Source organism: Seriola aureovittata, chromosome 18, assembly GCF_021018895.1.
Source record: "Seriola aureovittata isolate HTS-2021-v1 ecotype China chromosome 18, ASM2101889v1, whole genome shotgun sequence".
Taxonomy (NCBI): domain Eukaryota; kingdom Metazoa; phylum Chordata; class Actinopteri; order Carangiformes; family Carangidae; genus Seriola; species Seriola aureovittata.
The window spans coordinates 5462383-5477345 of record NC_079381.1 but is presented as its reverse complement, the minus strand read 5'-3'; the positions used below and the strand labels follow the sequence as shown (position 1 = coordinate 5477345).

The 14963-nt window shown below is 40.7% G+C and overlaps 1 protein-coding gene across 2 annotated transcripts in view; it reads right to left on the bottom strand.

Moving 5' to 3' along the window:
• The window catches only part of whrna (whirlin a), a 151877-nt gene that overhangs the window by 38155 nt on the left and 98759 nt on the right, over nt 1-14963 (bottom strand). For both annotated transcript variants that reach the window (XM_056403847.1, XM_056403848.1), the window contains exons 5-6: nt 6852-7060; nt 2197-2233 (exon numbers count right to left, since the gene is read on the bottom strand). In XM_056403847.1, coding sequence (XP_056259822.1) covers nt 2197-2233; nt 6852-7060 — 246 coding nt within the window. The remainder of the gene's footprint in view (nt 1-2196; nt 2234-6851; nt 7061-14963) is intronic.

Below are 14963 nucleotides of genomic sequence, written 5' to 3'. Positions count from 1 at the left end.
AAGCACAGTTTTCAGTTGTTTTGCCAATTCAAGTTGCAAAGAAACCAGTCACGTAACTGCAACATCAAAGACTTGGGCTGAACTTGGGACCTTTGTCACGTCACCTCAATTTCACAGTGAACTGTGGAATTAAGCAGAAATACCAAACAAAGACTCTAAAGAGCATTTCCACAAAAACAGTACAGGTCCAATGCATGTTGCTCTCCAGGAGGGAAGCTTTAAAAAACATAACTGAATTTTGCAGGGGACTTTCCAAGTGTGAAAACATAGCAAATCAGTATTTCTGACATTATTTACATGCAGTCCTTAGTTTCTTTACAGTATCAAATTTAATCCAGTCCCAGTTCAACAGCTGCAGTGTGGCACTTCTCACAGCTCGGATGGTTTTTCATCACAAGGAGCTTGACTTATTTCTCTGCACACTGGGTGAGAGACTGGATAGGAAGGCCAGTGTCCTGTAAATTGTTGGAGAAGGTGAAGGAAACCAAGTCGTCATAAATTCTCCAGGCTGACTAGCGGAAGCTGATGAAGAGCAGAAATGCTTTTTCACACACGACTACCACACAGTGAAAGAGTCCATAATACTGCTGGCACTGCAACCGGGAAATGCACAGATCATATTATTCATACACGTGCAGTGCTGCAGTGCTTTGACTGGCACCACTACTATAGTATCACGGAGGTGGAAACTGTCTTCACCAGAAAAATGACAGCACTGGTCTTAAGTTCAATTGCTTTTAAATGATCAATACTAATGTTTTCCTCTTGTGGTTGTGAAAATAATGACGATCCTATCTCTCATCAACGCCGGTGGAACAAGTATATTGTTGTAAAGCCACCGCAAAATTTTCAGTTTCACTTTAATGGGGTTATTTGTAAGTTTTCTCTGCCGCCGAATGTAATTTCTTGGCGGGAGCGGGTGGTGGTGATTGAGCTTGACAAGAGCTTCAGCCATCAATGCATTTAAGATAGGAGGTTATAATATGCCCTCTGAGCAGCGCCACATCTACAGGGCAGATTATAGGCTACAGTGAGTTGCTATCAGAAGGAGATAAAACGGGCCAGGGCTAGCTGGTTAGCACGCTAAGAGATAACTTTTAAGTTAGCTGTTGCTTTCCAGCTCTGGAGACAGCTCTTGGTTCAGGGATAAAGCTGAACCTGTAACATTTGGCTGTGGCTCAGGAGGAAGAGCAGCTGTTCCATCAGTACATGAGTGTGTTTATGTGTGTATGTATGTAGGAAAAGCATTATATAAGTGCAGTCCATTTACTATGTGGCAGCCTTCGTGAAGTGTAAAAGCTGCATCATTTATTAATGTTAGATACATTCCTGAAGAATTACTCTTTTATCTCACAGCTTGTAGAAGAGCCCCCGATACAATCCATCTTAGTTTTTCTGTCTGCAAAGGGCACCTTTGACAAAAAGGGCAGGTAATCATAGCCACTGCTGTGCACACCAGAGGTTGTGTTATGTGGCTAACAGGTTTAAAACTACATCTATATATTTCTTTTAATCTCGCTTTGGACCCCAGTCTGTAGGAAATGTGTTTCTCTCTGTGTTCACAAAATACCTCCCACCTCCATCCTCACTCACTCTCTTCTCTTTTACAGTGTTTCTACATGGCGTCCTCCCCTCTGTCAGGAGAGGGCTGTCCAGCAGAGCTTCCATAATGAAAAGTGAGCTCTCCCTTTCACCTTCCTCCCCTCACCCTCACCGCCCCTTTTTCCCTGCCATCAGCTGCTGTCTCTTCCAACTTTCTTCCTCTTATTTCTCCATCCCAGCACACTCTCTCTTGCTTTACAAAGTCACAGTCAAAGTCACACTGTGTGAGGAGTGACTTAAGGACACTTCATGGTGTGGGGTAGTAACAGGCCTGTTTTTGCTTTTCAGTAGTAAACATTCGTTAAACCAAAGATGTGTCAGCAGACAAACCTGAGAAACCTGGGAGTAAGACTCTAGCATGACATCTTATGAATACAATCCATATGTAAAACCTCAAGTGGTCTTATTAGCCCACATCGAAAAACATTAAGTGCTGCTGAACCAATGTACCACTGACCCACTGTCGCTCTGCAATAACATTTTCCAGGCCAGTGATGGTGTTATCAGATAATCTGACAGACAGATAGATAATTATATCCTAAGAGAAACACACAGAGAGTCCTGTCTTTAGTGTGCACACATTGCGAATCTCACCTTTCCTGCTGCAGATGCGCCTTGGTCCACTGAGAAGCTGCAGACACAGACCAAAAGGACAAATTAGTCACTGCGGGACTGTTGAGTCCTCACACATATACAGACACAATAATATTGTGACTGGTGTGTTGATTACAATCTAAACATTAATATAAAGTGAGGGAGAGTTGGCATGGATACATGAAGTGAAAAATAAAGGCAATAAAATCATCAACAAGTGAAAATGGGGGATTCATAGAGTTATGCAGGAATGAGTGCTAAAATCCAGAAATAAGGTTTTTGGTGAGATAAGGAATAAGGTCTGTGGTTAACACAAGCTCAAGACTTTTTCATGTTTTATTCTAAAATACATCAGTTATTAACCCAGTCTTGATATTTCTAAGCTTTTACCTGTCTTATAAAAGGCTGGTTGCTAACAAGTAGCTAAATGAGACTACAGAGGTTAAACATCATCATGCTGAACATGATGAACATCTATTCACCAGTTCACCTTGACAGACTCTTTCTAACTTTGTAAGAGGAAAGCCTTTTGTGGAAGAGGTAAGAGCTAAATCATTGAAGTTGAAAACTTAGTGGTGATGCTGACGTCATGTGACCGTGGTGTAGTTCCTTAATAGCCACACATTAGCCTTTTACTTGGCGATTGTACAAACAAAATGTGTAGTAAGCCAATGGAAAATTCCCGTTAGCTTTTTGTCGAGGGAACCAAGGCGATGCTAACTTCCAGGTTGGCCTACAAAAATACGTCACCCCTGCAGGACCATAATATATGAACAGTCCACAGTCCGTTTATTTTGAATCATTTTATCAGATTGACCTTTAGACTGTGCTTACACACACTCTCTCTCTCTCACACACACATATAACATGAAGAGTTATTTATATTTTCTAAATATGTTTTGGAGCTAAGAATGGAATAGAGGATTTGAAATATCTTGACTGACAGCATTTCATCTTTTGGAATATATTTCTCTTTTATCGCAGGCTGATAAATGCACAGTAGCACAGATTTTTAAATCGTCGTCATGGCTTTCATGTTCCTCAGCGCTGTGGCAGAAGCTGCTGCACACACAGCCGTTTTTTACAGCAAAACGTGAAATGTGCACGTCTTCCAGTCAGGCTTTTCAGTCAAATTAAAGCACGGACATTGAAATGCATGTCACAAACTCACACCAACACAATCTCTCTGTGAATGCATAAAAGGAGGTATTTTGAAATGTGTGTCATTTTTTCCAGCTCCATGGTCCTGCCTGAGTGAAATGACTCCAGCAGATGTCTTTATATCCTTAAGTGCCCACGAAGTAACAAGCTCTAAATCCAATCAGTAAATGTGACAACTCAAAGTGCTGCCCTTAGGGCCAGAAACAATGAAAAATATATATTTAAACCAGAGTCCGAAAAACACTGCAGCCCCCACCTGCAACAGCACATTAAGCTCAGCATGGGAACCTGTTTTGGGATTTAAATTCAATTAGCTCTGCTGACCTTTGAGGCCACCTCAGCCAGTTATTCTCCTTTTTTTTTGGCAGATTTTTAAAATGTCTCCTCTCTGGCTGCTCTCTATACTGTCAGATAATTGGCACTCTTTAAGGACAAGATGCTAAATTAAATGCTGCGAATGTGCTCAGCTCTATAATTTCACTGATTTGAAAATATTCAACACGGCAATGACACAAACAGAAAAGAGATTCTTCAGTAAAACATTATTTATAGCTTCAACATCAACCAACATTTCAACTTATCTGCTCTTGGTGAAAGTTTTCTTATTCAAAGTTAGGGAAGAATGTGAAATAAATCTGTGGATAATAAAATTTTATTTATGGAATTTGCATAAGTTTATGTGTGCAACATGGTAAAGACAGAAAATGTAAAAACATCACTTCAGGGTGGCAGAGAATTACTTTTTTACATGCCCCCTGGTGATTATCCCATGTTATTTCTTAAAATTTGACAAAAAGTGAAACACAACTTATGAATTTATGGAATTTTATTTATGGATTTATGTAAATGTATGCACGCAACATACTACAGACAAGCTGAAAAGAAAAAAAATTGTCAGTAACATTATTTCATCTGTCAAATATGTCAAGGAGGAAACCTTTTTCTTCTTTTTTTTTTTACATGCTGCATTTTCCAATTTTTCATTTTTAGATGATCAAACATTTGAAATTAAAATTCGGTACTCTGGGGATTATGTAAATTTATTATGACATTCAGGAAAATTCACAGAAATTAAGAGTGGCATTTTAACTTCCAATCAAACAGAAAACTGTTTATTTAGCTGTGTCTTTTTGTTTTTATGCACAGATAAAGCAGAGTGAAGAAATGAACACAAACAGAGGGCAACCATCTGTCTCAGCTGTGCTGCCTCTGCACCAAACACTGTAATAACCATGACGAGACACCTCTGAGGGGGATTCGAAAGAAATTCATTTGTCAACGTAAATGTTAAATACCTTTTATAACCCTGTTTGTTTTGGGGAATCAGAAAGGAATTACAAGTTCTGACTTGTTGGGCTGTTGTGTTGGGTGTTATTGAGTTGATAAGAAAATGAGTCTGGCATTTACATCAGAATTTAATTTGGTTGTTGGGGATCACATTTATTCCAGGGTGTGAGCTGCAGATGAGTTGCTCAGGTGTGGCATTTTGAGAGCAACGCTGGCATTTTTCCAACAGAGCTGCTTTTTTTTTATCCTGCAAAAAGGCTGAGAGGGAAAGTACTGCCATCGCAGAGACGGACGTCTGATCACATTAGATGGTTAAAGACTGTGGCATCTACTTTACTCTAAGAAGAAGAGGATGTTTTTCTGAGGAATCGCTTCATTAGCTCTGTGAAGTCTTTTTCCTGCCGCACTGCTCTCCCGTCTCAAGCTCCTCTCTTGTGCCACTTTCCATCATTCACACTAGTGTAGTTTCAGTTTTGTTATATTTGTTTAAACTAAAATTACCACCCAACTAGGTTGTAGGAAATATGGTCACAATCTCCATTTCCTGAGCCCATGCAAGAGGCCAAAACGTTTTGGACCTTGACCTTTGACCTTTGGCCTTTGGCCACTGAAATCTAATCGGTTCATCCCTGAATCCAAAAGGACATTTGTGCCACAGCTGAAGGGATTCTCTTGAGGGGTTCCCGAGTTATTGTAGATATTATAGATATATAGTGTTTTGCGAGGGGGGCGTGATGTTGACCTTTGACCGTGGTCCACCACAATCTAATCCGTTCATCCTCAAGTCCAAGTGAAAGTTTGCACCAAAATTTGAGAAGAAATTCCTTCATGACATTACTGAGATATGACGTGCACAAAAATGGGATGGATGTTCGGTCCAGACTGGCGCCGCTGTGGAGGCTTAAAAACAGTAAAGAATCGAATCTGCAGCCTAAATGCAGAAGGTAACGTCACTGGGTTCAGTTCATCCTCAGATGTTTTTGGTTCATATCCACTCACACATTTGCAATATCACTTCTTTTTTGTAGCCAGAATATTCAGAGACTGTTTATGTTTTTAATCTGTGTGTACTTACAACCTTCAGTCCCTTTGTGTTACAAAGACTGAAGACAAACTACTACAATTTCTCTTTATGCTTATATAATGGATTTCCTATTGGGTCACTGTATCCAATATTTCTTGTACAACATCTGAGGGCTGGGAGAGTGCATGGGAGAGAGTGAGCGTGTATTTGTATTGCATGTTGATGTAACACTGTTTTTGTTTGTGTGTGTGTGGTATAATTTTGTATTCGTGTCCATAGGACCGCCTCCAAAATGAGACGCCACATCTCAAGTTGCTATCCATTCAATAAATGCTAATTCAAATTTATCCAATATCACTGATACAATAGACTGGTGAAAAGTCTTCACACTGTTTTATTCAGAACTCATACCCAAATTATTTAGTATCATAAAAGCTTCACTCTTCTCCTTCAGCTCCGATTCACAGCCTGAACTGGAACGTGCCCGTCTGGACCAGCAGGCTTAAAGGACTAGTTCAACGTGGGAAATATCTGCTGACAGTTAGACAAGAAGATCAATACCACTCTAATCTAGGTCATCCCCGTAAAGCTGTCAATTTCACACTTTGGTTTTTGTACACATTGAACTAATGAGATTAACATGTTAAGCAGGGAGCTTTAGAGGTGCTGGTAGGTGGATTTTTTTTTACCACTGGACAAAGCGAGCCGTTTCCCCTGCTTCAAGTGTTTATCTGAACTGACCATCTCCTGTCTGCTTCATATTGACTCGACAGACAGAGAGCGGTATCAATCTGTCAAACTCTTGGTAAGATTATTCTGTTTTTTCGTGTGTGGGTAGTTGAGTTCAAAAGGGACATGAAATGTATTTTTTGTTTTAACAGGTTTTGTCTTCATTTAGCACCTTATTTGTGATTTGATAATAACTAAAAATTAATTTGAATGAAGCAACATTTTTCACTTGTTGATGTTTTGATTTCTCAAAATGTAAGTTTGCTGTTGAAACCGTAGAAATGAATACTATGTAAAAGTTAGTCTCTTGATGGAAACAGATGGCTCTCACTTCACAGAAAATGTAGAATTAACATTGGCAAGTCAGAGAAACAACATGTATTTGTTTTTTTGTAAGTAAGCTTGGTCCGGATTTTTTTGTTTGTTTTTTTGGGGGGGGGCGATCAAAACTCACCCTGCCACGCTGCTGTTGGCGGAGCTCTCTGCGATCTGGGAGCTGGCAATCCACTTGGTCTCTCCCACCACCGTCCTGGCGTGCGGCAGGCGGCCCACGTCTTTCACTGTCATCATCAGGTGACGCGACGACTTCAGGACCCTGACGGCCTCGTCGTGAGGGATGCCCAGGAAGCTGCGGCCGTTCACCTCCAGGATCTGGTCGCCCACCTGCAGGGAGGGGAGGGAACAGAGAGGCGTGGCGGGAGGGGCTGAGCAAGGCGGCGAGGACAGACCAGGCAGACACTGACACATGCACAGGTTCACAGATCGAGGGTCAGAGACAGGTAACGTGACAGATGGAGGTGGTGGAGGCGTATAAAATGTTTAATGGATCAGAGCGAGATAATGAGGTTGTAGGTTCCTTGTTAAAAGTTCCGGCTCTCTCAGGTTAGGCAACGAACAGAAATAATTACACAAAGATGAGAGTATTCTGTGCTCGCTGACGGGTTCTAGAGAAGAACTGTTTAATGTGTAATTGAAAACGCTTTCATATGTAGTTCCACATCACATCAAGGGGCTGAGCCTGGAGGCAGTGGCGGAGGGAAGTATAATGATGTCCATACTCAAGTGCACCTTGGACAAGGTCAACTCTCTGAGGTGTAGCAGAGACCCTCATCTGTGCTCATGAAGCTGAAGCAGCATCTCAGCCCCGGTCCGCACCTTCCCTCCGCTCTGGACCTGTACGTCCGCCTGGCTGACCTTCACTGGTCTCAGTTATGACTCTGACATATTCTGTCATATTCATATTCTCATCCACTCACCATCTGTGGTACAGCTGCACTGCACGTTGTTACTGCTCAATTCTGCATGGGTCATACCATCGTGCACACAGAGCACATGTACATAAACTGTGTGACACTGCGCAGGCACTGTACTGCTGTGAACAATCCAACCTACATTTCTACTGTACTTACTGTAACACACACACCATACACCTTCTCTGTTTATATTCTCACTGTAAATACTTTTCCATTTTATCTTTATTTAATTTATTATTATGTAATAATAATGATGATTATTATTAATCTATTTTATCTCATTTTCTTACTTCTATAAGTGTCTGTGTGTCTTGAATGTAAGCTGCTGGAACACTCTAATTTCCCTTTGGGATTAATAAAGTGTTATCTTATCTCATCTCATCATATATATTTTATCTGACCTTATCTTATCATAACCGTATCTCTGTGATAGAGGTGTGCACCACTGCAAATATTTCTCCAAACATGTCTGGGGTACATGCCTCAACAGAGAGCTGCTCAATCATCGCACGTACGCACTGCAGTATAAGTGCAATTCATTCTTTAATTTCAACCTCTTATATTACAAGTGACCAGCAGTGTGAAAGTCACAGTGCAGAAACTGTTGTTCTTCCAGATGTAAAAAAAAATATTCTGGTTAAAGAAATGAATGTCAGGTCTGGTCATCTCAGTGACTCTTCACTCTATTAACTCTATTAACTGTATCTGTCACTATAACTGTGTAATAAATATTAGTCACAGAGGAAGGGCTCACACTCCCCCTTTACAAAACAGCACAGAGTCGCTGGTATTGAAAATTAATTTGTCTGGCATTTAGACTTGATATAGTGTGAAGCATTTTACAAAAGTCCCCAAATATAATTTTCTGCCTTTTTTGTTTTATTCCTAATTTACTGTGGCCATCGGACCAAATCTCACAGTCATTTAAGCGTTCTCTCTGCGCAGCAGCAAATGCAAACTAGACATTCACAATCTCATACGTTTCAGTTTTCTTGGGTGTTTTCCAACAACCCAGCACCAGATCTGTTGCTGCTAATGCACATGCAGCACCTCCACATAAACCTCCACCTTTATCAGCCCTTACAATGGCACAATGTGTAATAATTTGTAGTAGGGCCATTTGCTTGCAAATAATAGGCACATAATCAAAGCTGTACTTAAAAATGCAATCAATCAATCCATGCTAACAAGGGCCACTGCAGTGAGAACACACACTCCTGCCACAGCAAACACTTCTTATTCGTGCTGTCAGGCTGAGCTGGATCCTCGGGGATGAGAGACAGATTTTAAGACAGATTACAAGCTGTTTGTTCCAGCTGTATGCATTACAAAAAGCCACTAAAAAGAGTCAATAATCTGTTTCTTATCGACTTTTTACAGCGTTTGACAACCTTGAAGCTCAGTTTAATGTGAGCTCAGAGCGGTTTATCTCACTTTCACTCGGAGTTGACACAGTTTGACAACACACATGGCTGAAGCGGGCACGCAAACACAACGCTCTTTTTATCCTTTCTACAAGTATCGCCGTCACTTGAAGAGAAATGCAATTCTCACTTCAGAGTGTTCATGAATATCATTATATTATCATATCACATATTTTTATTTCCCTACAAAAGTAAATGTTTAAACAGTTGAAGTGTGTGTGTACAGTAACAGACAGCTGTCTCCAAACTATTGTCAGGATATGTGCGACTGTTATGTTGTTGTTAAAATGATGTTTGAAATTTCTGCAAAAATAAAATGTGAATGGCGACATGAACTTCATGTGAAAGTATTCAGACTCCTTCTTTATTGTTTAATCGTTTTAATTTACAGATTCAACAGAACAGATTCAATTTACTCTTAGCAATTAATTCTACGCTTTAGTTTGTGCTAGCAGTATTATTGTCATTGCATAGTGGTCCTTCTCCCTTCCCCCCCAACCGGTCGAGGCAGATGGCCGCCCACCCTGAGTCCGGTTCTGCTTGAGGTTTCTGCCTCTTAAAAGGAAGTTTCCGGGGTGTCGTGTGGCGTAGTGGTCTAAGCAGGCGCCCCATGTGTAGAGGCTACAGTCCTCGCTGCAGTCAGCCCCGCATCAGACGGCCTTTACTGCATGTCATTCCCCCTCTCTGCCTCCCCATTTCCTGTCTCTCTACTGTCCTGTCAAATAAAGGCATAAAAAGCCCAAAAAAATATACTTTGAAAAAAAAAAAAAAAAGAGATGGGAGAACCAACCACAAAGATAACCTAAGAAGAAGAACTTCATCAACCTGATCTTTATGGAAGAGGCTTCTGAGGCCACTCCTAAATAAAGAGCATGTAACAACATCGTACTTGAAGTGGAGCCAAAAGTAGGCAGGGTCAGAGAGACTGGTCGGATTTGATGGAAGGATGATTGCAGCTAAATACTGAGAGGTCACTGAAGAGAACCTGCTCAAATCTTCAGACTGGGGTGAAAGGTCACCTTTCAGTGACAGGGACCTGAAACATACGGCCAAGAAAATGCTGGATTAGTCTTGGGATACATCTCTATATGTCCTCAAAATGAGACCTGAGGATGTCCCTTTACAGACACTTCCTATCCAATATGACAGAGCTTGTGAAAAAAAAAAAAAAAAACTGCCCAAATCCAGTTGCACAAAGTTTGTAGGGACTTGAGGCTGTAACTGCTGCTGAAGCTGCTTCTACAAAGTACTAAATAAAAGCTGAGTACTTAGAGTACTGAGAGAAATGAAAGGTTTTCATTTTTGATTAATGCCGTGATACATAAACAAATAATCAATTACCCTCTCTGTTCCACATGCCCCCTGTAGTGCTGTTAAAGCCATGTTGAAACGTCACAGTGGGGAACGCACAGGTGTAAATAATGAAATTAATGACTGGGTTTCAGGGTCCTGGTGCTGCTCACGCTGGCTCTCACATTGTCACGTCTTACTGGGACACTGGAACTGAGCCATCGTTAATGTTATCACTAACACCTGTGCTTTTCCTGCTATGACATGTCAAAACGTCTGCTGTGAAAAAGGTCTATTAGTTGCCGTGGCGATAGAGAGTGGGATGATATGCAGCAGGGATCGAAGTGGGGATGTTGCGGTTACAAACACCCCCAGTACACCCACTCTTTCTATTCTTTATTCTTTTGGCTTTTTTGACTGAAGATGTGACGTTAGTGGAAGAAGAAGCAGCTACTTTAACATCAAGGTGTATTTGTTGACTTCTGCTTCCTCTCAGGTGGTTTTATAAATTAAAATGAGAATAAAATTACATGGCTGGATACTTAGTGGCACTTTGTTTCATGGTGTTGTTTACATCTTTTATGTTCATGTTTATGTTCAGTGCAGATTATATTTTGGCCAGCAGTTTGCGGCGCGGTGTGTCAGCAGCAGTTAATCAAGTCACATTAATTGCACTTGGTATATTTGACATATGAATACAACTTTGATTCTGGCTCTTTACTTACTCTTACTTACTCGCTGATGAAATTTTATCACCCTTTAATCCTCGTTTAAAACCACACAGTTAATTACAGACGAACGAAAAAGATAACGTCAATATGCAATATTAATCTTCCTCTTAATTTCTTTATTATTCTAATGGTTCAGGACAGATCGCCAATACTTCAGAACATGAACTGCTTCACAAGTTATTTGTTGTTCTCCTCCATAAACTTAGGGACCAACAAGAGAAGGTGTTCACTTGACTGTGCTGCTGCATCTCCTGCTGTCAACACCTCGCCACTTCCACTCTCTTTCATTTTCTTCCTTTGTTCTCATTATTCTGCTCCTCCATGTTCTCCTCCTTTCCCTCATTATACCTCTATTTGAGAGTAGATGGGCCCTGTCCTGAGTCACAACCACTTCATTTTTTCATGATCAATCTCTGTGTCGCACCGAAGGCGCCGCTGCAGCGCTGCATTCTGGGCAATTAAACAACAACCAGTAGCAATGATGTTTATGATTAAAGCTCTAATCAGTGCTGCTGCGCAATAATAACACATTCTTCATACGGAGAGGAAAACAACTGAGGCGGCAGGAGGAGTGGAGCTCAACTGACCGCGGTGACATGCCTCTCACACTTTTACTGAAACTCTTCCAATTACAAACCCAGTATGTCCAAAATGATTGTCACTGCAGCTGTGAGCACACACCTGGATGTGACTGGAGATTCACCAGGACCAGACAGGAGAGTTTCTGTGGTATCATAGCAGCTCTGTGGGCTAATCCATGGAAGTAAGTAGTAGTTTTTGTACAGATTTTGCCATTTAAGCCTGATACATAATAAAACATAATCATCAGTATTTTGTATTTTTCTTAGCAAATCACATAAAAAGAATTATAATGATATATATCTTATTCCTCTGTGCTAAAGAGCTACGTTACTGTACAATGCATTTTTTATTTTGACTTGAATCCCTGACACACCGTCCTGCTGTCATAAATAGCACCAAATATAGATCAATCCACAGCTGAAAATAGTCCTCAACGCATGTACTATTTGCTCCTATTTGAATAGTTTACTAAAAGCTACAGTGTCCAGCTGTTTTAGGAAATGACTGAGCCTTTAAAAAAAATTTATTTATTATTTGTTTCTTTCAAAGATTTGCATCTTTACTTGGATCCAGTGGCTAAGCACAACGTCAGAAGTGCTTTCAGACTAATGTTGTGAGGCTGAGCTAACATCCACAGACACACACTGCAGGCCACCCTCATTCATCAAAGGGAAGCGGCAATTACTGAGATCAGTTCAGCCATCTACTTCATAATGTCAGTGAACCTGCATTTTGCTGGACTATGTCACTGCAGTAATGGCAGCATCAGTGGAGAGTGCAACACTCTGATCAGCAGGCGGATTAGTGTATAAACTCTGTAGCATAATCCGCAATGATAATACCAATAAACCTGTAAATTCTGGAATATAATTTACGCAGTTGCTAACGAAAAGATAAAACCAAAAAAAAAACCGCAGAACCACTGACAATTAATGTCTTTCTCCGCTTCGCTGCCTTACAAATAATCTTTAAAAGAAAAGGATTCTGTCCATTTGTAGACAGATTTAAATGCAAATTAAAGTGCATCATTTGGCAAGTTGTAAGTGATGAATCATATTCCTGTCTTTTTCTGCTCAGACTAATTGCTCCTAAAAATATATTCTGGCTCCTTCCTCAGCTCTCTCTTCTCTTCGCTCTGCCTGTATGAGATGACTTTGTGATCACAGCACCGTGGTGGCGTTGATGCCTGTTCTCCTTAACAATGGTTACCTTCACACAGAATTACAGATATGTTTCCAATTCATGGTAAAATCAGTGCACGAAGTGCTGCACATAACACTGTAAATACTGATGATTTACACTACGTAACCAGTTTTTAGACTAATTACAAGCTACTGTACTACAGAACAACGTCACCTTTGGGGTTTCTTTTTCCAAGTGGCCCTGCTACATGTGATAATGCAGTCTGATATGTCTTGATAATTATAATATTGATAATAACATATGCTTTTTGTGGATGCTTTGAGACTTGGTAGAGGATTGGACACCAAACCTGATGTTTACTTATTTTTAAAAGTGGGGATTCATAAGTTTCTGCATGTTCTCCTCTCCTGCAGAAAGAGTTCACAGAACTGGTACAAAGAAAGCTGCTGTTCATTGACATCAGCCATCTCAGTGTTTGTTTAACAAAACTGAGCTGTTTTTCGCTGATAATAAAAACATGGTGTGAAAACAAATGAAATCCAGCATGTTGGTGGACTGAGAGTGACTCCCACTGATAGCCATGCAGGTTCTTGTGTTTTAGCAACAACTCATACTAAGTCCTCTCATATTTTGATCTGTATTCCATGTATACAGTACGGGCATGTGTTTATGCATCTAAAACAGCATTTCATAAATCTCAAATGCATCTTAGACCGTACAAACGCAGAGTGTGACATCTGCTGCAGAGCACTGACAGCAGTCAGAAGAGAGATGAGCAGATGGACTATTACACTCCTTTTGACTTGTATTACTTCAGCCATTTGATCAGGACTATTGTCAATGACTCGTCTGACACTATCAGCGCTGTGTGAGGAACTGTCTGGGTCAGACTGCTCAGGGCTGAACGGTGGAGAACACACAGAGGGGAGATAGAGGGATAAAGTGGCAGCTCCGGACCACTGATCCCTAAAGCTACATTAAGAACAGTGAAGCAGTTTTATCTGGCCCTTCGGTGCTTCTTTCACTTAAATGCTTCCTTTTCTATCCTGCTGTCTCTCTGTGTCCTGTTGTCCAGACTTATCACGCTGTATTCAGATCTATCCAGATCTGAAGCTGGTTGAGATGGACGGAAGTTCGCACTCAGAATGTGTCACAAATTGTAGAGATTATTAAATATTAGTTTCTCACTCTTATCTAAATTGATAAGGGACATGTTGACAATGATCTATTACACCAGTCTGTAAGGTTTGGCCAGTTTTACTCTTTCTCTAAGACTATACTTCAAAAAATATCCCTTTGACGACTCTGTGTTATATATTCATTAAAATGCTCTTTGAACAATGACTCAATGTAAGATGGATAATCAAAAAGCTCAGTTTTAATCTTAAATATTTCTTTTGATGGTGCTTGCTGGGCGACCTCAGGTAGCCTGTTGCTTGGGAGATTTGTTCTGGGTGCACAAAGGTGACTTCGGCACAGTCAAGGACGTTCACACAGCACTAAAACTGTGGCCACATGTGCCTCTAACCAGCTCTGAATGTGTCTCAAGTGATCTATCTCAATCACAGCTGTTCAATCATCCAAGACACTTTTTTTTTTTCTCTAGAAAAAGTGAGGAACAGTGCGTGGGCTGCCCGTCTGCAGTCATTGCCTCTCATATACTTCAGCTCTCCTGACATTTCCTCTTTCCCTTGGCGGACGGAGGAGAACAGCGGAGAGATTAGATATCGACTTGCATGCATCCGTCCAAATCCTCGTACCTTTGTCTTCTTAAATGGGCAGAACTTGTAACAGATTAGAGTTTGTAGATGAACTGTAGCTGCTTCCAGAATGAAAGGGGATGAACACATGGAGTGTGCCAAAGTCCACACAACACATTTATCTTCAGTTTGAGACCTTCACTGAAAATGATTAAACTTTAATTGGACCCCTTGGCTCTTTTATTTTCATTGTATTGCTCATTATTATCTGTGCAGCTTTTAACAAGTCATTTCTTGATTTCTTTTACTAGTTTAGCAGTCGAGTGTACCTTTCATTAAACATCATTTTATCCTCCAGCTCTCCCGTCTTCCTCTTTCATTTCTCTTCTCTATCGTCTTTCCTCTGTCTGTCCTACTGTCTTCCCCTCCTCCTCCCTCCCACA